Genomic DNA, 22,162 nt, shown 5'->3' with positions numbered 1-22,162 from the left:
AATTTCATCGGCCTGTGCCTGCTGTTTAATAATTCTGAGAATTGTTTACTAGTAAAAGTTACATGCATGGGTCAATAAAGAGTCTACGGACCAGATGAAAATGGCCTCCATTATTATCCGCATCCTCTCCTCATCAAAGTCTCCTTTCTTTCTAAAGGCATGCACCATAATCCCCTTCTCGGAATGCTAAAAATGACCCAGCGGTGTGCGTGTTGGCAGTTTATTTATTTGCTTGAATTTTTGAAAACATTTTTGGTAGGCAGCGGGGCTTATGCTCGTCTTTCAGAGCTGCCGTCAGAACGAGGTGCGAGCAGGAAGCCTTCCCTGATATGGCTCTAATCGGAGGTGTAAAGTTATACGAGGGATTTGGGAAAGTGAGAGGCTGTCAGGGAGCGGCAGTCTGGAGTGGTGGAGCACCTTTATCTGCACGATTAGGAGAGCTCCTCCGAACTGATTCCCGATTTATCTAAATCTCTCCATTTTCACATGATGCTCAAAGGAGCAGCGCCTGCTCTCTGTAGTTTCGAGCGGAAAACAAATACACACACAAATACACACACACTCAAGCGGAAAACAAATACACACACACAAATACTGATACCCCTTCAAGATTTTCACGTCTCACGTTACAAACATCCACAACAATTGATTTTTAATGGGACTATAGACCCCCAAAATGCATGGTGCATATTGTGAAGTGGAATAAAATGATACATGGTGTCTGCAGCATGTGTGTGTATTCAGGCCCCTGAATAAAATCCACAGTAACCCATTGTTTTCATAATTCACCTGTATTTTAAGCGCATAAACCCAACTGTTTTGTGGGTTTATTTGATTTAATGAAAATCAATGAAAATCAATGAACACTGCAGACGGGGCAGGGAGAAAGTTGAGTTAAATGTTAAGTAGGAAAGATGAGTTAAAAGTAGGATCAATACCCAAAGTTTTGAACATCCCACAGGTTATTGATTATGAAAGGATTATGGAACAACTGCAAACCTCCTAAGATATGGCCAACAACCTAAAATGAAGAGCCAGGAAATGCTTGCAGTTTTGCCACAAGCCATGTAACCTGACTCTCGCCAGATGGATTTCGTTCCACAGAGCTCCACACATCTATCTGGGATTGCTCCATTGGAGATGTATATCAGAAGGAGGCGCCTTATCAAAAACCCTTGCATATGATTGGATAAACCACTCGTCCATCATCTTTACTGACGTGTTACTTCAACCAGTTAAATCGTTGACATTAGGGAAGATCAAGAAATCTCGTGCCAAACCTGACTGGGAGAAGGGTGAAAACATTGTTTTCACAAACAAAAGCATTCAAGGCCATTCTGAGGTGTTCTTTTAAACAGTTAATATTCGGTAGCTTGGACAACATTGATGAAATAGCAGCATCAATGCTACCGCTTGCTTCCTCGCTGCGAGCCGCCATTGGTGTCTGAATCCAAACAGTCGCTTCTCTGATACGTCACATCTACGAAAATCCCGCCCGGAGATCCCGATTGGCTGGTCTATTTTACATGGTGTTGAAATCCCTCCAAAAACCTGTTAGCTTCAAAGAACATCGGATTGAGGTTTGTCTTTCAATTCAGTTCTAAAACACTTCAATAAACTCAAAGCAAAATGAAACGTTGTTGTAAGTCATATTTTGCAGGGTTCAAGAATGTGGATGCTGATGGCTGTAGGCAGGAAGGATCTTTTGCATCAGGAAGACGTCCTTAAACACGCAACCAGAGCTATAATGGAACGAATTAGATCAGATAATACTGTGGCTGTGTGTCAGAATGGCCTAGTCAAAGTACTAGCTTAAACCTATTAAGAACCTTGAAAATGGACGCTCTCAATAAAATGATCTCTTGACTGAGCTCAAGCTATTTTGCAAACTGGACAAAAAAAAAAAGAAAAAGGAAAAAAGAAGATGTACAAAGCCATAAACGTCTGCCACCAAACTTGCAGCTAAATCCTTCCTGTCTCACGGCATAAATTCGGAGCGGATGGTGGAATCAAACGTCACATGACAGCAGGCAGTAAAAATGTGTCTCCTCCATAAACTTGAAATACGGTCAGCTTCCGAGCACAAATGCTTCAGCCAGCTTAGTTTAACAGAGGCTAATATTAGCCAACTCTTAACACCCCCTCCTTCTCCAGCCCCCCCCCCCCCCCCCCCCCCCCAACTACCACTCTTTCCCCACTCATCGAATCAGACACAGTCACACGAGTGGCCCAGGCAGGGGGGTGGGTTGGGGGGATTAGCCTTGAACTCTTTTGATTTTTCACTTTTTCCTTCTTCCTCTCTCTGAGGCTCATAAAAGGCTCCGTGCCGTGTGTGATGTGGCAGAGGAGCACAGTCAGAATGGACTGATTACGGAGGAGCGCCCGCGTGCCTTTGAGTCATGGCACCGAAATACATTCTTTAGGTGCTTAAAAATAGTAACAGTTCAGCTTTTTAAAGTTTGTTTTTCTTTTTGGAAGACTTTGGGGCATCCTCTTCTGATTTTTTTTTTTTAAAATACAAATCATAACCAGATTTTCTTTTCTTTAAAAAAAAAAACCCACCCATCCCTAACCCCCTTCCTCTTTATATTCCCTTTTATTTTGCTTTTGGTTAGTTTGTTTAATCTTATGAAGGAAATTGACTCAATGTGGGAAAGACAGAATTCTTTTAGTGAGAAGTTAAGTTGTTTTGGAGTTGTGTACACAGCTTTTTTTTTTCATTTCTTTTTTTTTTTCCTTTCTCCCTTTTTCGGCGCAAGAAGAAAAAAGTGCCGGGCTGTGCCAAAACCTGATGAAGTACAGATAAAAAGGAGCTGAGTGAGAGGGAGGCCACAACACCGCGACAAAGATATGGGCTGTCCGAGCAAAGCGCCTAACAAATGACGACCTCCAGGGGGAAGATTGGGGAGCGGCAAATCTGGATGCTGTTGGGAAGAGAAGGAAGATGGGTTGTGGGGAGGGGGGAGGGGGGGTGGGGTAGGGGGGTTACACAGAACAGGGGTTAGGGGGGTTGGGGGGTGGCGGTGGGTTGTTTGGGGAAACATCACCCCCCCCCCCCCTTCTTTGGCCACATTAAAGACATAAAAAAGAAAACAAACAGAAAAACATGTCTGACATAAAGAGGCTGGTTTCCGCGGCGACAGCACAATGGCTGCCTGTGGCTCTCGGGGCCCTCGCCGTCCCGTCTGGGGGCCCAGCACCAGCGAAAGTCACCGCAGTCACAGGGCCCATCAAGCGTGTGTGAAACATGGTGAATGTCATTGCAGGCTCAGTGCTGTGGGAACTGTCATGAAAGGGACCCCACTCGGAAGCCACAAAAGCCCCTTTCTGCTTCTTCTCCTCGGCTTTTAGCCTCTTTATTTATCTTTACACAGAGGAGGGAGAGGGGGTGGGGGGGGGGTGAGGAGGGACAACTCATTTTCACTCTCTGTTCTCGCGCTAGGTATCCTCTCTTACAGACAGCGTGACCCCCACCACCTCCCAGCGCCCCCCTGACACCTAGCATCCCAGCAGCCAGCCGCTATCTTAAACACATGCGCTGATTTGCACCGAACGAGTTGCTCCGCGGTAGTTTATATACGCCTCATATCAACTCAATCAGGCGCCCCGAAACGAAACGCGTCCCAGTGGAGGCAACGGGGCGTTCACAGAAGCGCCTCGTATATCCAGGTTGGTGGCTGAAAAGCTGGCCAGACAGATAGTGCCACAGATCTCAGGCATTCCTTCTGTGCCTAAAGAGGACATAATTCCCTCATGGGTCCAAGCCTGACGAGTGCCAAGCCACCCCAGTGCCAGTTCCCATGCCAATCTAACGCTGATCACTCTGACTTAGCAGCCAGCATCTGTCTGATTATTACAATGGCCTCATACTAATAAGGAATCCACTAACTTAGAGGGTGCATGGCAGAAGCACTCGCATCCAATAGGGCACCATGCTGGCAACTACATTTGGTGTCTAGACAGGGCATCCAGACGGGAAACAAACGTTTGCTTGGCCTAAAGGGCTTTTAGATGTCTTTTATGGATATTTTGGGACTAATACCATTTTAATGAGCTGAAGGAAATTTTAAAACATACTTCATCGTTTCAGTCAATCAATAATAAATGTATTTGACACAGTTACAGTACCAAGGTTAGTCATATAATGGGGCTCACGCATCTCAGTGAAAACAAACAACTTTTTGCTTCGTAAACCAAAGCTGCCATGCTATACCACAGTCTCTCATCTCTTTTACAATGGCCTTTTGCGATATTCTCTAAACACATTTTTAAAATTCGTGAACTTCAGCATGACAATGTGTTGTGCAATGTGTGAAAATGGTGGGGAAAAAAGCATGAAGAACATGTCACAAAAGAACAAGCTAAGAAACTGTTAATAAAAAGATTCTGAAAATCATACCACAATGATCTTTACAGGAAAATGTAAATTTACTAAAGATTTAAATACCTTTACAGACTCACTAAGAGTATTAAGAGTATTTAAATGATCGTCATGCGTTCTCATGTTAACATCTTACTAGTTTATATATATATATATGTATATGTATATGTATATATATATATATATATATATATATATATATATATATATATATACACACATCATTTAGATTGATGATTTTAATTTTTTCGAGGATATCACTTCTCCATCCATGGTAAACCTTGGAGCGGTAATTGCAGCCCCACCATCTGATCCGTTACTGCCAGTTATTTGGTTTGACACGAACGCAGAGGAAGACACACAAACACGTAGTCCTCTGAAGCAGTTCCATCTCCCCAAGTTTTCAAACAATAGCAGCAGTCATGCATCAGAGACAATAATTGCAGCCGAGTGTTTGGGGCTTATAAACTGTGGCAAGGGACTGTCCATATTCACGAGAGGGACCGGCGCATGTGCTTACATGAATCAGTTCCCAAACTTGAGCGTGTTTGTGTGTGTGTGTCACTGGGCATTCACACATGTGTATTGGTGCTGCTTGGGTGTGTGCGCAAATAGTAAAAGCATGAGCTTGTTAATTCCAATAAGGGCCTTTGCCTTGTTGTGGTTTGGTGGGATGGGGGACATCTTGAAGTGGCTGACCAAGATCGCCAGAAATCTACCAGAATTCCATCCCAGAATACCCCCACCCCACCCGTCTCTGCCCCTGTTGATGTTGATGACTGTCAGGCTTCCTTTTTAAACCCCCCCCCCCCCCTCCTCCTCCTTTATTTGGAACCATTTAGCACAAGGAATCATTTTATTTATTAATTCATCTTCTTAATTGCTTTCTGCCGCCTGCATGGTTTTCCTCTTGCGACTTGCTTCATCCCAGAGAAGCTGGGAGGACATGCAGCGTAGGAAACCAGAGTGATTTCATTCACTGGTGATGCAGAAAAGAAAGTTAATCTGTCTGAGGGGAGAGATGGGGGGGTGGGGGGGGGGGTGATAAATATAACAACAAAGACTCGAAGGCCTGACTTCATAGGCATCTCTTCTTTCAGGCTCTTTCTGTTGGTTTTTTTCTCTCCAGCTTTCTGAAGCTGAAATGAGATCCAGATCTGAATCAAGGAATGATTGGTAACGAAAGGATGGGGTGGAAGGGAGAGGGAAAAGGGATTTCTCTTTGTACTGACTCACACTTCACCACTGAAAGTACCCACCCCCCTTCCTCCCAAAAAAAATTAAAAAATAAATGTGCCAGCCTTGCTCAAAATGTCTGAAAATTCATAAATGCATCCCATGCAGTAATAGTTTGATAATTCTAACATTAAGATTTTGCTTTTTTTCAGACACTGCTTTATGAAAATCGTGAGGGTCACTTCGTTTCAAACGAAATAAGTGTGCCAAGAGCGCTTTTGTCATTAGAGTTGATGAAAGTTTATCTGTGCTTTAAATTTGTAACCCATGCCTTACTCTTTATAAACCTCACCACAAAACAGAACCACTGTTCAAAATGGGTAAGACAAGAGAACATGTCATTCAAGTGTCAGAAGTAAGCAATATTTTTTATATCTTTATATAGATGTCATTTTTAAGACGATAGGAATTGGTCAGCTTTTTAGTTTGTTTCTCTCTTTAATTGTCTATTTTTTTTAACTAAGATAAAATCTACCCTCCAAAAAAAACAAAAAAACTTTCTCAATCCTCTGGAGACTACACATAAGGCAACTGACCAGTGAACATAACTTTGCATTTACTTAGTTTCTGTCCTCTTTATTTTAGAGTATTGTGTTTGAAACATAATAAAAATACACAATTTAAAGCTGTATTCATGCATTACGTATAGCAAAACCTTTGAGCCTTATTATGGAAACCGCATGGATTATGGGAAAATTCGGCAACAATAAAAAAAAAATATGCTAGCAAAGAAAACTCGGAGAGAGAACTGTGTTTCAGAATCTATGCAGGAATCTGCTGCTTGCCCACCAGAGCTTTACAAGCCAGACACATAATGTTGACAATAAAAGCAAAACACAAAAGGAAATACATTAAAAAGCCATTGTTTCAGAATGCTTAAAAGCAGCTGATCAGTCCAGGTTTGGTGCCTCTTGTGATGTGGTTGACTCAAATACAAACAAAGACAAAATAAGATAAGAAGATGAGAATTTTCTACACACTAGATTATTATAAACAAGCTCATTTAAAGTTAAGTTCTAAAACAAAAAAGAATGAACTTATCAAAGCACTATAGCATGTTAAAACTTTAGAATTTGTTAAATCCTGCAGTGGAGATCAATATGTCACTACCTAGCTGTGTTTTATTGTGCATTTGTTGGTGGGGGGAAAATGATGGCTGAATAGTTTCTTAAAACGTTTAAAACAGCTGAAACTGACAGAAAAGTAGTATGAAGTCAAAGATTTATTAAAGGTTTTGGCCACCTTGCCACCAACGTCGTGCTTCTTGTAAAGGGGGTAAAAATAAAAAAGCATGCATCGTGTAAAAGTTCATTTGAGGCTTCGTACACATCTTTACCAGGGGCTCCAATAATTGTGGTCTTCTTAGTATATTGAGCTTTCTATCTCAAATGCACTTGTATGGAGATAGGTCAAAAGCTATAGAGCTTTGTGGAGCGGATTTAGGGTAAAAAAGAAAAAAAGAAAAAAAAGGACAATTTACTCACTGAAAAAGTCCCCCACAAAGATCTTGCACTTCTGCATTGTAGTATGTTTAAACTAACCCACCCTTCCAGTCTGCCAGGCAGGAAGAGCCACACTCAGCTGGGCATTGTGTTAAAGGGGGCATGCCACTTGGCCTCCCTCCGTCTTGCGCACACACATATGCGCACAGTGCTGGGTCAGTCAGGCATCGCTCCTAACAACCGGCGCCTGGGCCTTGTGTTTCCATGGCAATCAGCACCAGCGATCTTCCCACGGTGGCGGCGGAACCCGGCGCCGAGAGCTGCGAGGAACAGCGTGTGTGTGTGTGTGTGTTTATGTGTGCGTTTGTGTCAGTATGCTCGCTTGAACGTGAGGGTATAAAGAGCGCTATCTTGTCCAGTGAAGAGCACAGATGTTCAGACACTCACTGGGCTGATTCCTCTCTTGACCCCTCTGCCATCGCCCCTCGTGTCGGCACACATTTGGCACTTGCATGGGGCCGGCTCAGACCGTTTGGAAAAAAAAATATTTCCTCATTCGTGTAGGGAAACATGCACGCAAATTTGGATGCAAATTTAGTTTTTAAAGCCGAAATGTAACCCTTTTTTTTTCTTTAAAGAGCAAACTTTCTGAAAATGAATACTAAAAATATTACCATCCGCATCCATTCGAATAACTGTAGTCGTCTCCACTTTAATAACTTCCAAACGATGCCGTTACTATATTCAGAGCAAGCTTGACCTCTTTGATGTTTGTGCATCATTCTAATGCTTTCTGTTTTCCTGTGGATAGATGCTTTATTCCCACATTCATAACCCCCCCCCCATCTTGTTGCTGCTACCATTGTTCCTACAGAGCAGCATAATTAAAAGGTGCGCAGACAGACAAAAGTGAGGAAACAAAATGGAAAGATCGGAGGCTAATTGACTGAGATTCACTTAGCAAAGGGGGAGGCGGATGGACGGGAGGATGGGAAGGAGGGTGACAGGCCAGTGAAGGGTAGATTAAAGGGAGGGAGGAGGGCCTGAGGAGAAGAGGCGGGGGAGCCGAGGCTGGCAACCCTGCCCCAAACTGCCAAAGTCCTACTTTGTCATTGGGTGGCTGTGACAGAGAGAGGGAGCCAAGAGAGACATAGAAGAGGAATAGACTACGATTGGATGATACTGATTGTGCAAAAAAAGGCTAAAGCAGCTTGGGAGTATTCCTCCTTGCCATGGGCCCTTGGGGGTTGCTCAAGAAGAAGAGCTCAGAGGGCACATGAAGAAACAGCGACACGAGAAGAGGCGAGTGACAAGAAGCAACGAAGGAAAACAAAGCTTTCAGAACTGACAGCGCATGAGAGCTACCCAGGCGAAACCCTCTTCAGCGTCCCAGTGCCTCAGCTGAGAGAGAGAGAGAGAGAGAAAGAGAGAGAGGGAGAGAGACAGCGGTCAACGACTCATTCATCAATCCACCAGTCCATCCGTCATCATCATCTGTCCAGCCAAGAGGTTAAAGGCTAAAGGAAGATGAAGAGACCTCACGACTACAGCTCCCCGGACTCGGACACAGACGAGTTCATCGACGTGGGGCAAGAAGACAGCTACTGGTGAGCATCCGCCCAAGCCACACCTGAGGCTGGAGCGCGTTTCCTCCAGAACCAAATTACACCACTGGCTAAAAATACACACGCTACGGATGCTCCGAACATGTCCTGCTCTGAGAAATGGGTGTTGCACGGCATTTAACTTCAAAGAGCGGGGAATAAGTGTCGGTTATTCAGGTCCGACAGGCTGGTGTGGTGCAAAACAAATTAAAATAATAGAGGCAATGGTATATTAAATGTTTTTTTTTTTTTTTTTTTGGAATCTGCAAAGCCTTCAGCATAATTTCACTGGGTGGCAGTTTTTTTTTTCCTCTGTGAGCATCCGCAAACTATGAAAGAAGCCAAAGTAACAAGTTAAAAATAAATGAAATATGATGTAAAATGAACGCTATTTATTGTTAGAATCTGGTTGCATCTCAGTTAATGAAGAGATGGTGAGAAATTACAACAGGAGACGGTAAACGTGATCTGAGGCCTACTGGTTCTTAAGCATGTGCAAGTGGATTTTGTTTTGTTTAATCTTAGGCGATGAATTGATTTACGTGCACTGCATTTAAAAAAAAACATGTGAAGTATTTTAATTTTATTTCTGAAATAGGTTGGGGTTACTGGATTTTACATCTGCACCTTGTGCATTTACAACTTCCATGGGACATCATCTATGCATAGGAAGAAAGTAAAAATAAATAAATAAAAGAAAAACTTATTCGGCAGCAAAAGAAGAATAAAAAACTCTGCAAGATCAAAATATATTTCACATTATATTTTTCAAAAAACTGTCTGCTTCTCCTTTGGTTAGCTATGTGGTCTGTTCTTCCAAAACTTTAATTTGAATTTCTTGCTAAATATAGCATTCCAGGGGAAAAACAGCCTAAATTGTTCCCCCCACTCATAACTAAATCAACCTTATTATCTTATTAATGGATCAGTTGGTAAATACAATGCTCTAGGCTTGGCACAGAATAAAATGATTTCTCCGGACACTTGAAACTCTGAATGCAAATGTGACCTATCTAATCACAAGTCATTAATCTAAGTTGTTTCAGTGCGGTGCAGAAAGGCTCGATAAGCCGTACGAAATGACTCTGAACGTAACGTGCTCTCCTTAAACGCCATTAAACCATTTACGTTTTTTAGGTGAACTGGTCAAATTCCTTGGCGGGGGAATTTCACACGCATCTGGATTGAAGGGAATATCCGTGAACGTGCGAGCTTACAACAGTCCTTTAACAAATATTAGAACGGGGGGAAAAAAAGCCTCAGTCACGTCACGAAAGGCAAAACGAGCCAGTTGCACAAAAAAAGGGGGTGGGGGGGAAGAATTGGTGAGTTTAAAGAGTTTGAACTGCAGCTTGATGTGCGAGCGGAGGACTGCGCTGCTTTTCCAAGGCCTTCATCATCAAAAAAAATCAACCTAAACAAAAACAGTCTTCTGAATTGGCAGCCCTCAAGTTAAAATCTAATAGAAGCGCAATCTGTCTTTGCAGGGACAGTTTTGAAGGGAACTCCAAGCCGTGGAAGCCTTTCAGGGCATGTAAGACGAGAGTTCACAGACAAACGTGATCCATTTTGGCAGACTGTACTTGGAGGACCAGAGCTCCCATATTGCCTGTTTGGAGCCTCCGCTGCAAAATAAAAGCATCGCCCTGGGGCTACGTAATTATCTTCCTAAAAGTGCTTTCTTCTAAAAAAAAATATGCAACCAAAAAAAAAAAAAAAAGAACGACAACAAAAAAAGACAACAATCTCATCTCTGTTACTTTTCCGTGCCTAAAATCCAATAAGATTTAAAGGGGCTGATGCGCCATCCCTCTCCCTGTGTCACATTAAGCGGGGTAATAACAACAAGATGCCGACGACTCGATGTTACCACATTTTCTCTTTCTTCCATCTGACTCTTTTTTTTTTATTCGTTCCGTCTCCGTGATGCAGCCCCGTCACCGGGTCCATGTCTCCAGGCAGTGCCTCGCAGATCCTGGCTCGGAAGAAGAGAAGAGGGGTGAGTGGCGCTTTTGGATCTTCGCTTTCTCAGACCCTCGTCTCCTATGCTTTGACTCTCAAGGTCCCTCTACTCTGCTTGCGGTGTAGATCATAGAGAAAAGGCGCCGAGACCGGATCAACCACAGCCTGTCGGAGCTGCGGAGACTGGTGCCAAGTGCTTTTGAGAAACAGGTAGATTCTCACAGTAGAGAATTACAGAGGACGTCGTCATGAGAAGATCATATCAATCGATTAAATGTCTGAGCGTTTCTGAGTAAAGTGTTACTCGTTTTTCCTTCAGGGCTCCTCTAAATTGGAAAAAGCTGAAATTCTGCAAATGACAGTGGACCACCTCAAACTGTTACACGCTATGGGGGGGAAAGGTACAGAAACTTGGCCATCCCTTGAGAATGCATTTCATTGTACATTTTGCCACTGACAAAGTTTTTAATCACACCCTTATCTCCATTCAAGGGTACTTTGATGCAAGAGCTCTGGCTGTTGACTACAGGACCCTGGGCTTCAGGGAGTGCGTTGGAGAGGTTGTACGGTACCTAAGCTCACTGGAGGGGGAGTCTCCGGACCCTATAGGAGCCCGCCTTGTTTCCCACCTCTCGCACTGTGCCAGTGAGCTGGACCCTCTCCTGCTCCAGTCACCCCCTGCGTCTGCCCTACACTTCCCTCCTTGGCCGTGGAACTCCTTCCCGTCGATTGCCCCTGCCTCGCCTGCACCCTCGTCGCCGTCTTTCCCGAGCGGGCGAAGGGATCTCGCGTTGCTGGGGAGCTACCCGTCATCCGCCTCGCTGCGTCTCACGCCCCTGGCTGGCTGCCAGCAGGGCGCCCCGCCGCTCCTCGGGCCGACATCTTTGGCCTCCATCCACAGAGTGGCCTCCCTCCCAACATCTTCCACTCTGGGCCCCTCCAGGCCAAACCAGCCGTCCCCTCACAGCACCACCTGTGCATCACCTTTACCTCTCCCCACCGCTTCCTCTTCTTCACCCTCCTCCTCCTCTTCCACTCCATCATCCTCTGCACCTCTGCAAGTGTCCTTCCGGCCTTTTGCACCTCTGGGCTCTCCTATAGCCCAGCGCAGGAGCCTCACTGGTGCAAGCAAGGCGGCGCAGGGGTGGGGGACTGAGATCGGAGCGTTTTGAAGGTCGTCTCTAACAAACAAACTCTGTAAAGTGGACACGGACCTTTCATTTGCACCATGTAGCAAATACTTGCGAGAGTTGTCTCTTTTAAGGGACTCTAAAAGCCATATGAGATGACGAGTGAAGTTTTAGATTCTTACAATCATTTATGAAGGAATGTGAAGGAAATGCTTAGTTGTATCCATGTTCTTGTCTGACAAAAACACAAACAGTGTCCTGCAGAGCCATATATATGAAACAAAAAGGTTCAGGTTGTGTTTTGACTGAACTTCGAGCTGTGATGTTTCTCCTTTTTCCCCTAAAACATTTCTACATTTGATTAAATTTTTTTTCCTTTCCAGAGAATGTTGGACAAAACCCTCCATAAAGTTTAAGTGCCTTCACCCTCTGTGTGTGTTTCTGCTTTCTCTCACTGACTACATGAGTAATAGCCAGCGTGTTTTTGCAGCTGTCAACACAACAGAGCAAAGGAATGGCGGAGACAGGGAGCTCTGCTCCTCTTTTATCCATATCTGTCACGTCTGAAAACGCCGCCAACATGTTCCCCAGCCGTAACCCCCTTTGAGCATGTAAGCTGTCTCCAGCCAGGGCTTGTGGGAGCTGTGGTCTTGCGGCAGCGGAGGATAAACATGGTGGGAGATGGTGATGTTTTTGGGATGCCGCGGTGAGGCAAACAGACCCATCACTGTGCCCTCTAATTGGCGCTCCCCTGTAATTAAATTCGCCCTCATATCAGCCAATGCATCCCCCTCCGCCTTCTCTGTTGTTTCCCTGCCATTCTTCCTCTCGAATCTTGTGGTACACCAGCGGATATCTTCTCTCTCTGTTTGTCTGCGCCACTGTCTCCTCTACAATGAACGGACAAAGGCGAGGGAGGGATGGAGGGACGGGGAAAACAAAAGGCGCAGATCTGAACGGCTGTGGTCGAGTGACTGATTCAGCATAGACGTTCAATAACAGGGTGGCGGCGGGAGGCGGGGGAAAGGGTTAGGGGTTGATGACAGGGGCCGTGAAGGCTTAGATGGAAAGAAAGAGGAATACTGTGAATCAAAGGAGGTTGGCCAGGACACAGAGCGTGCACAACACATCCCCGCGCGGTGATAAATGGCAGTTGCAAACAGTTGTTTTCTTTTGAAGATACACATAGCCATGCTGTGTTTCACCAGAGCTGCACGCCGGAGGGATGAGAGAAGGGTTTGGTGTGTGTTTATTGCAGGCCGGCGCTTTGATCTACTTCGGGATGCAATGTCTGTGGTCTGCGGTCCAAAGAATGTGTGTGTTCCGCAAAGTGCGCACTGTTTATGCGAGCGAGCGTGCTAGTGCGTTCTGGAGGCTCCGTCCCCTCTTGCTTTCACTGTCTTTGTGTTTCAGAGTTTTGTTTATGTGGTGTGCAGCCCCCGTTGTGTGCTTGCGTGTGTTTGCGCGCGTGCGTGCGCGTAACGTGAGTATTCGGAGCTTGGCGTCAGGACCCGACCGCAGTGACGGCGTGGCTCTCGTGCGAGGCCGGTCGGCGGTCAGACGGACGGTATGATGGTGGAATGTTCGCGGAGAGAGCCGGCATACATACACAAACACGCACAACACACACACACACACATACACACACACATCCAGAGATACATAGTTATAGACAAAAGCACAAGCTGGCTGGCACTATTCAATCTTCTGAGTGGAGGAGCCAGAGTCACCACCACAGCTTCCTGGAAGGACAACCACACTCACAATGCGCTGGCGTTCTCACGGGGGAGGGGAGGCTCGGAGGGAGGAGAGAAGAAGAAGGGGAGGGGATGTCGGGCAGAGGAAGAGGGAAGTTCTGTGCCTGTGAGGAAAGGTTTTATGGAAGCTTAGCGAGGAAAAGAGGAGGGTTCTGTCAGAAGGTAGGAGGGCAGACGAGAAGGGAGTAAATAAAGAAGTGACAAAATGTTGTTTTTTTTTACTTGAATCTTTAAATGGTAAATTAGACAGCTAGGTTTGCCAGCAAATCCTTGACGAGAACTAGTTCAAGGTAGAGTTCAGTCAGGTAAAGATGTATGAATTTGTTTCACCGCCTTCTTGTTGTTAACCAAGTTCACAGCTCCAGCATGAACTACCAGAACTAGAGAGACTTTCACTTCTCTGAATCAAATGAAAAGTTTACACACATCGCATTGTCTTGAAACTTGTTACAGTTCACTTTTCCTGGTGTTAGGATGTGTTTTATGTTAGTTTCAGAACATACCCACAGTTAAAAAAAAGCATAAGTTTATGTTTTGATTTGTATGATTTTATTAAACATAATGGAATAATGTGAAAGATGGCATCATTGGTTCTTTAGCTCGGAATGTGTTTTGCCCCCTAAACTTGTTAATAATTTATGAATGCCTGAGTAAGCACCTATTTTTTTTTTTTGCAACACAATCACAATTGTTTACAGCATGGTGTCTTAAGATCAAGATAAAACCTGAGATAGTTGAGACAAAAAAGATGCAATCAACAAATTCAGGCCAAAACAAAAATGACATATGTCAGTTCTTCCACTATGATTACATAGTAAGCCACAAATAAAAATATAACGATATAACACCTTCCTGTTAAAGGGGAGTTTTCGCTTTATGCATGCTCAGTTTGAGGGATTGCTGCAAAGCCATGGACTGTCCCTGTGGCTCTACCCTCTTTCATGAGGAGTGAATGCTGCTTGTCAAGACTCAATGTAATCTGCTGGGTTTCCTTCGATAGGAAACTTTTTGAACATTCTGTCTGGATGATTTGACTGAATTTGATTTTGTAAAGTGCCTTCAGATGACATGTGTTATGAATTGGCGCTATATAAATTAAATTGATATGAAATGGAATTATAAAAAATATTTAAGGACAGTTTTGTTAACCACATTATTTATACAGTCTCCATAGATACCTTTTCCAACATGATGTTAGGGACCCCAAACCATCAGGGAGCTTTTTTGTTTATTGAAAATCAGAATACTATTATTTTCTATGTGACGGTTTCAGCATAGATCAATTCAAAGATTTAAAAAAGATTGTGTGCAGCAAATTGGGAGATCTTATCTGCGGTGGACCTGTTCACATGGCAGGCAAACTAGTGGAAACGGAGTGTAGGACACATTCAACAAGTCTCTGAATTAATTAATATCTACAGAACTGGTGTATGCACAGTCCATCCCATAACTGTCATGGGTTGTTGTGTTGGAAAATAAAATACATCGCCTCTCAAATGTGCCACTGCTCGTGAGGAGGAACTAAGAACTGGGGGGAAAAAGCTGCTGGTTCAGGGTGGAGTCATAAAATGTTCAACAGCCAGAAAAGGAAAACAAATATTTCAGAGGCTGTGTAATTTTTTTTCCCAACACAGCAACCCATGACATTTATGGGATGGACTGTACATACACATATACATGGATGTTAAAATTACATTTTTGTAAGCGACAGCATACAAAAATGTCTTCAGTCCTGACTTAAAGGAGCCAACAGTTTCTGCAGATCTCAGGTTTTCAGGGAGTTTGTTCCATTGCTGAGGAGCAAAAGGCGTTTAAATGCTACCTCACCTTGTTTAGTTTTGGTGGGGAGCTATTGTAGTGTTTTAAGAACTGGTGTGATAAGAGACATTTTACTGGTGTTGGTCTCTGGATTTTGAAAGAGTTGCCTGTTTATTATTTACAGAATCCAATATAAAATAAAAATACTCCATAACCTTGGCCCCATTCAGCAAGGAGTTATCAGGTTGTGTTTTTTCTCTCTTTTTTTTTTTTTTTTAACAAGACATTTCCACTGCTTTCTTAAGTCTAAGGTAATCTGCTTTCAAGTGTGACACTGTCTTTTGCTTCCCAAATGACACAGTATCTGATATAACACAGAAAATACCCTCATTAACCAGTGATCTGCTGAACATTGAGTTTCTTATCATACATACTGGAGCTAATGACCTGGCCAGGCAAAAATCAGAAATTCTGAAAAATGAATTTATTCATCTTCCAAGCACAGTCACAAGTCTGAATATGAAGGTGTTTATCAGTGGACCAATACCACAAGCTGGATGTGATGATAGAAATTGCAGCAGATTGCTTATGATTAATAAATGGCTTATTAAAGAATGCTCTGCCAGCTCTGTGAACTTCATTGACAATCATAAGATTTTCTGGGAGCATTATCATCTTATCATCACAATAGAGTTGGTCTAAATCAAGATGGGAAAAACTTTTCACAGCCAATATTTTCAGCGCTGTCAACAACCGAAAGTAATTTCTCCAAACACAGGACGATGTAAGAAAGGACATCACTGTCCCAGAAACGACTGTAGAAGGGCAAGCACAAAGCCATCAGATGCACACTGTTCGAAAACAAACCGATAAGCGACCGTCTCCCACAACTTCAGCTGGAAATGGAGCTGAGGGGCTCCCATCCTCCTCGGCTTCCCCCCTCCACCCCATCAACACCAACAGGGAACCCACCGTGCTCCTCAAGGTCAGGACAGTTCAGAAGTTTCGTCACCTGGGATGATGTTTCTGAACTTTAGTGAGAAAATGGGCCGCCATGTATCGTTAGGTATATCTCTTCTGAGTTCCCAAAAAGGAAGCTACACTCCAGTTTATAAATCACTGAACAGCTTAGCACCAAAATACATTAAAGACCTGTTGTTGCTGTATCAACCCTCCAGACCACTCAGCTCTTCTGGTTCTGGTCTACTCTACATACCCAGAACCAAACATGGAGAAGCAGAATTTAGTTCCTATGTGCCACAAATCTGGAACAAACTTCCAGAAAACTGCAAATCAGCCAAAACACTGTGGTACTTTAAATCAAGACTAAAAACCCACCTGTTTAGAGCTGCTTTTGGCTAATAACGGGAACACTCACCAACATATTAGATGTATATTAATGTTTTCACCTGATACAATTTAATCTTTGTTACTGGTCTCACAACCAGTGACTGTTTGGTGTGTTTATGATGTTTTTATATTTTCGTGATGTAAAGCACTTTGAACCGCCTTGCTGCTGAAATGTGCATTACAAATAAACTTGACTTGACTTAACCTTTAATGAAAAACCAATTAATCAGAATCTAAAGCAGTGTTTTTTAATGTTAAAAAATAATTAAAAAAAAGACTATAAATGCTAAAGAGGGTAAAAGACTGTAAACACTAAGTCGGTGTGTCTATGTGTTCTGTTATCCGTGTACATCTGTCTCAAAGGAAATTTCATCATGGTAACAGATGGCGATAATAAAGATTCTTGATTCTTCTGTGGTTGTTAAAATTTAGTTTTGAGTCTAAAATAACATCAACGTTCCGTTTTGGATCAGCATCAACAAGATGGAGAGCAGGTTTAGGTACCTTGGGAAGGGCCTCATATATTTCACAAATCCAAAGGCTGATGTCTCTGAGACAACGCAAACCTTGATATCTTTAGAATGTTGTAGTGAAAATCAATAAAGACCTGAACTTAAGCCCTGATGATTAAAACAAAAAGAACCAAGAAAGGTTTTATTCTATTTAGTTTTAGGGCTCCTCAGTCAAGACAGTAACAATCTGTCTACAGACTCTTTACCACTTAACATGATATATTACTGTAATATTAAGTAAACAACTATAAATGCTATGTTTGAACATATTATTTGACCATTACTTTCTCTTTATTTTATTTCCTGTTATTTTGCTGTCTCTTGTCATCATAAAAACTGTCTTGGAGCCTCCTCAAATCATTTTATTGCACTATTATATGTGAGATATGTGCTAAACAAACTCCCCCTATTGATTCTAGAAACGTGTAACGTTTAAAAAAAATTTTTATCATTTACAGACAGTTTTTGTTTTTATTGCCTTGTTCTCTGACCAATGGAAGCTGGAACACTGTCAGGTTTGGGGAGGAGCAACCACAATTATTGTACTTAATCTGTCTACTCTTCCTTGCACCTCAGTCCGTGGTGGAAATAATCGTAAAGGTTCTGAAAAATAGATTTCAGAGAAAGAAGGATCAGCATAACTTTAGTTGAAAACCTTCTGGTTATTGTGTGAATACCAAAGAAGATGAATACAGCTCTTATGTTAATGGGCTTACTCCAACTCTATGGCTGCACCTTTTGCCAAGGTAATACATTTACTGCCTGTGTACTTTCTGTATTTACACGTAAATGCTATTTTAGTAGCAATGGAATTATGAATAGACATACATGTTCTTATTCCTTTCTTTCTTAAGAATGTAGAGTGTCTCTTCAGAGGAACTGGGATTTTCCAGGATCAGACATTCAAATCATCTACTCTCCAGATGCTGAACACTGTCAGCACCTGTGCACCCATCATCCATCTTGTCAATTCTTTGCTTTTATAGGTCCTGATTGCACGGTTGACAGAAGGTATAGAGGAAACATTATTAACTTCTGCTCTAATTACTAAACCTATTTTTCAGTGCCAGCTAAAACGCTGAACAAATGCGTTAAAATAACAGAATTATCATGCATAATCTGTTTTAGCCATAAAAGTGCTTAAAGTCCAACATATTTTGTGGTGGACTATGTCATGATTACAAACGATTTCAACGATCATTTCATAAAACAAATGTGGAAGTCTTGAAAGAGAAAATTATGTCGGTTATTTGTTTTGTTTTTTGCATTTGTAATAGAAAGCATTATCCTAAACTAAAAAAAAGAAAGAAAAAGAAAAAATGTGTAGCCTATTTAGTCTAAATAAAACTTAGACTAAAATAAAACTTCTAAATATGTGTCATAGTTGCAAAAATCTGCCTTTTTAGCTCAATTTTAATTGATAGGGTAATGATATTGGTTTTTAATGACCTTCAAATAAATGCAGACTGTGGAAGAACCACAGTGCTGGTATTATTGGACTTGAGTGCAGCATTTGATACTGTCGATCACTCCATTCTGTTAGAGCGCCTGGAAAACTGGGTCAACTGCTTTAAATCTTACTTAAAGTACAGGGATTTTTTGTGTCAATAGGTAACTTTACATCAGATATGACAAAAATCACATGTAGGGTTCCCCAAGGGTCCATCCTGGGTCCCCTCCTTTTCAATATCTACATGCTCCGTCTAGCTCAGATCACAAAAAACAACATTAGTTACCATAACTATGCAGACGACACACAGCTCTGTGCACCATGTCACCAGGTGACTATGAACCCATTCAAGCACTGAGTAAATGCTTAGAAGAAATCAATGCGTGGATGTGCCAAAATTTTCTTCAATTGAATAAAAACAAAACGGAAGTAATAATTTTTTGACCAATAGAGGAGAAATCAGAAGTTAGTGCGCAACTTCAGTTGCTTTAGTTAGAAACCACTGATCAGGCCCGAAATCTGGGTGTAGTGATGGACTCTGACCTAAACCTTCAAAAAACATCTAAACACAATTACAAAGTTGGCCTTCTATCATTTGAAAAACATTTTCAGGATTAAAGGACTAATATCTCAGCATTATCTGGAAAAACTAATCCATGCATTTATCTTTAGTTCAATCGATACTGCAACGGTGTTTTCACAGGTCTGCCTAAAAAGTGGATCAGACAGCTGCAGCTGATCCAGAACGCTGCTGCCTGCGTCCTCACTAACACTAAGAAAGTAGAGCACATCACCCCAGTTCTAAAATCCTTACACTGGCTCCCTGTATCTCAGAGAATAGACTTTAAAACCCTTCTGTTAGTCTATAAGTCAAAGAATGTCATAGCACCTAAATCCATCACACCCTTGTTATCAGTGGATAAACCCTCCAGACTCCGGCCTGCTCTGCATACCCAGAACAAAACACAGAGAAGCAGTATTCATTTTTTATGCTCCACTTATCTGGAACAAACTCCCAGAAGACTGCAAAAGTGTTGAAACAGTGAGTTTATGTAAATCAAGGTTAAAAACCTTGTTGGGGCCGCGCTCGTGGCGCAGCAGGTAGCGCGACCCATATACGGAGGCCTTAGTCCTCGACGCGGTTGACCCGGGTTTGAATCCAACCCGAGGTCCTTTACCGCATGTCTCACCCCCCTTCCTGTCAGCCTACTTTCAGAAAAAGCGAGCTGCAAAAAAAAAAAAAAAAAAATTGTTTAGAGTTGCCTTTAAATGTTAGTGTTGAAGTTTGCAGTCCAACTTACTGCTACTATTCCACTGCAATGTTTTCTTCTTTTGTTCCAGTACAGCACTTTGAATCGTCTTGTTACTGAAAAGTGCTTTAGAAATTAACTTGCCTTGCCTCATGTTGGTGGCTTGTTGTGTTATTTCTTTATTTCATGGGAGTTTAAATTGTACTTTTGATATTCTAACTGAGTGAAGTTTAACGATACTAAATGTAGAATTTGGCCAACATGACAGAGAAGAGAAGGACAAAAAAAAAAACACTACAAAACCTTGACCGCATTCAGCGAGGAGTTATGGCTTACCTTTATTATTTTATTGTGTTCTTTACCAGACATTTCCACTGCTTCCTTAAGTCTACCCTCCGCAGAACACCAGTTCGTCAGAATCAAAAGCAGGGTACCACTGCTGGTTATTCTCTTAAACTCTGCTATCCAGACCCAAGTAGGGATACTAACATTTAAGGTTTTCCTAAACGGATTGAACAGCAATAATTGAAAGAAAAAGAAGCTCTTAAACTCTTTGCTTCCTCCGTCTAGAACCATGTCTGTCACGGATTTATGACGACGTGGACTTCCCAGGATCAGACTACAGAACTTTTTTCACAGCAGATTATAAGGAATGTCAGAGAGCCTGCACTGATGACCCAAGCTGTCAGTTCTTCAGTTTCCTGTAAGTCCTACCAACATAATATCATGAGTGCAGTTCGATGCATCGTTTGCACATTTAATTTTAAATGGTTTCATTGTGTTTCTACCACAAATGGTAGACAAGTCAATTGTCTTTATATATGAAGCATTCTGTTATTTTCCATGCATATCTGTACTAGAAATCAATGCCACCTGAAATTCAGCTGGACAGTACCGAGGACACCAAATATAAGAGCACTCGGTGACAGAATATCCGGCTTTTCCCAAAGGATGCAAGCGACTATGTCCTTGCTCTCAGGTAATTAGACCCTCTTAAGAGAATGTGAAAACAAATTCTTTGTTTCTAATTTTACTGCATTTTTACCGCAGAGTGTAAGGGCACGCTTTATCCAAACACTGACTTTCCTGGACGTGACTTTGAGATTCTGCCCACTGTGTCTGCTGAACATTGTCAAGCCTTGTGCTCGGCTCACCCACGATGCACACACTTCTCTCATATAAGGTATTGTTCCTTAAGTCACACATTGGGAATACAAATAAAGAGATAGAAATTAAAATGTGAACACCGCTTTATCAGAGCAACGGTTCTTCTCCTATGTCTTTTTAAGATCTACATTTAGATGTTACCTCAAGAACAATCCAGGACAAATGATCCCTAAACCTGTAGGAGGCATCACATCTGGTTTACCAGCACGGTCCTGTCAGCTGGATGACAGTACGTACAGCCTCACCGACCAGGTTTTGTAAAAAGACCGGTATTACTCAAACGATAACATGTTCCGTCTGTTCATTGGCCATGTCTGATTGTACATGTCATCTCGCTGTTTCCTGTAAACAGGTTGGATTAAGGTTGTTCATGTGGGAATAGATTTCCCCTCTTCAGATATTCGCCGTTTTTCCTTGAACAATGTCGGGTCTTGTCAGAAGAGCTGCACAGAAGATCCTAACTGCCAGTTCTACAGCTACATCCCAACAAGGTTCACACACACACACACACACACACACACACACACACACACACACACACACACACGCACAGGCTATGTATTCATATGTACGTGTGAAGCAGTGACTAAATCACTGTTATTATTGAACTAGGGGACGATTACTAATAATTATATAGAGCGAAGTTTGGTTTGGATTTGAAGTTAAATAACCGTAAAAACTGCATTTCCATTTATGCATAAAATGCATGACTAACATTGCTGCTCTTTCTTTTTAAAGACGCCTCTGTTTCCTGAAGCGTATCATCACTTTGCCTACTCCACCCAAAGTAACCGAGCAGACCAACGCCGTGTCAGGGTTCTCCCTCAGGAACTGCCGTTGAAAGTCCAATGTTCAAATTATGTAACACCGCTAAGCATCGAATGAAAATACCATGCAAAAAGTCTGATCAATTCTCATCAAAATAAAGGATTTGGCTCTGTGTGGATGTATTTTATACCCTTCAATTAGACCAAATCTCCATACCCATTCCCAATCTATTTGGATTGTGACATCAGGATTTCTGGACTTCCTAAAATCAGCTTTTGAAATCAGCTCATAGTTCATAAAACAAAACAGTTTAAAAAAATGCTTCAGAGTTGTTCAGACATTAGAAGCTCAAGGGAAAATGATTGGGATAAGATCAAACTAGTTTTATGTTACTC

The 22,162-nt window shown here is 42.4% G+C and overlaps 2 protein-coding genes across 2 annotated transcripts; both read left to right on the top strand.

The window, feature by feature from the left end:
- Positions 1-8,107: 8,107 nt before the first annotated feature.
- Positions 8,108-14,134, top strand: heyl (hes related family bHLH transcription factor with YRPW motif like). Its single transcript, XM_012854850.3, has 5 exons — positions 8,108-8,666; positions 10,596-10,662; positions 10,752-10,835; positions 10,945-11,026; positions 11,118-14,134. Exons 1-5 carry the CDS (start codon positions 8,587-8,589, stop codon positions 11,795-11,797), a joined length of 993 nt encoding a protein of 330 aa, XP_012710304.2. The 5' UTR covers positions 8,108-8,586; the 3' UTR covers positions 11,798-14,134.
- Positions 13,521-21,939, top strand: LOC110367144 (plasma kallikrein). The gene is made up of 9 exons (XM_021311926.2): positions 13,521-13,618; positions 17,994-18,143; positions 20,198-20,307; positions 20,403-20,535; positions 20,693-20,811; positions 20,883-21,015; positions 21,122-21,228; positions 21,352-21,490; positions 21,738-21,939. Exons 1-9 carry the CDS (start codon positions 13,521-13,523, stop codon positions 21,838-21,840), a joined length of 1,092 nt encoding a protein of 363 aa, XP_021167601.2. The 3' UTR covers positions 21,841-21,939.
- Positions 21,940-22,162: the final 223 nt, after the last annotated feature.

The sequence above is a fragment of the Fundulus heteroclitus genome, chromosome 13, assembly GCF_011125445.2.
Source record: "Fundulus heteroclitus isolate FHET01 chromosome 13, MU-UCD_Fhet_4.1, whole genome shotgun sequence".
Lineage (NCBI taxonomy): Eukaryota > Metazoa > Chordata > Actinopteri > Cyprinodontiformes > Fundulidae > Fundulus > Fundulus heteroclitus.
The sequence above is the reverse complement of the archived record's forward strand: the minus strand, read 5'-3'. Positions and strand labels throughout refer to the sequence as shown.

Bases quoted from the DNA above. Each gene is read 5' to 3' on its own strand.
- LOC110367144 (XM_021311926.2), top strand. From the start codon at position 13,521: ATGCGCTGGCGTTCTCACGGGGGAGGGGAGGCTCGGAGGGAGGAGAGA. The intron at 20,812-20,882 runs GTAATTAGACCC...TTTTTACCGCAG, and splicing joins GACTATGTCCTTGCTCTCAG to AGTGTAAGGGCACGCTTTAT. The intron at 21,229-21,351 runs GTACGTACAGCC...TCCTGTAAACAG, and splicing joins GTCCTGTCAGCTGGATGACA to GTTGGATTAAGGTTGTTCAT.
- heyl (XM_012854850.3), top strand. From the start codon at position 8,587: ATGAAGAGACCTCACGACTACAGCTCCCCGGACTCGGACACAGACGAG. The intron at 8,667-10,595 runs GTGAGCATCCGC...TCCGTGATGCAG, and splicing joins GGGCAAGAAGACAGCTACTG to CCCCGTCACCGGGTCCATGT. The intron at 10,663-10,751 runs GTGAGTGGCGCT...CTTGCGGTGTAG, and splicing joins CTCGGAAGAAGAGAAGAGGG to ATCATAGAGAAAAGGCGCCG.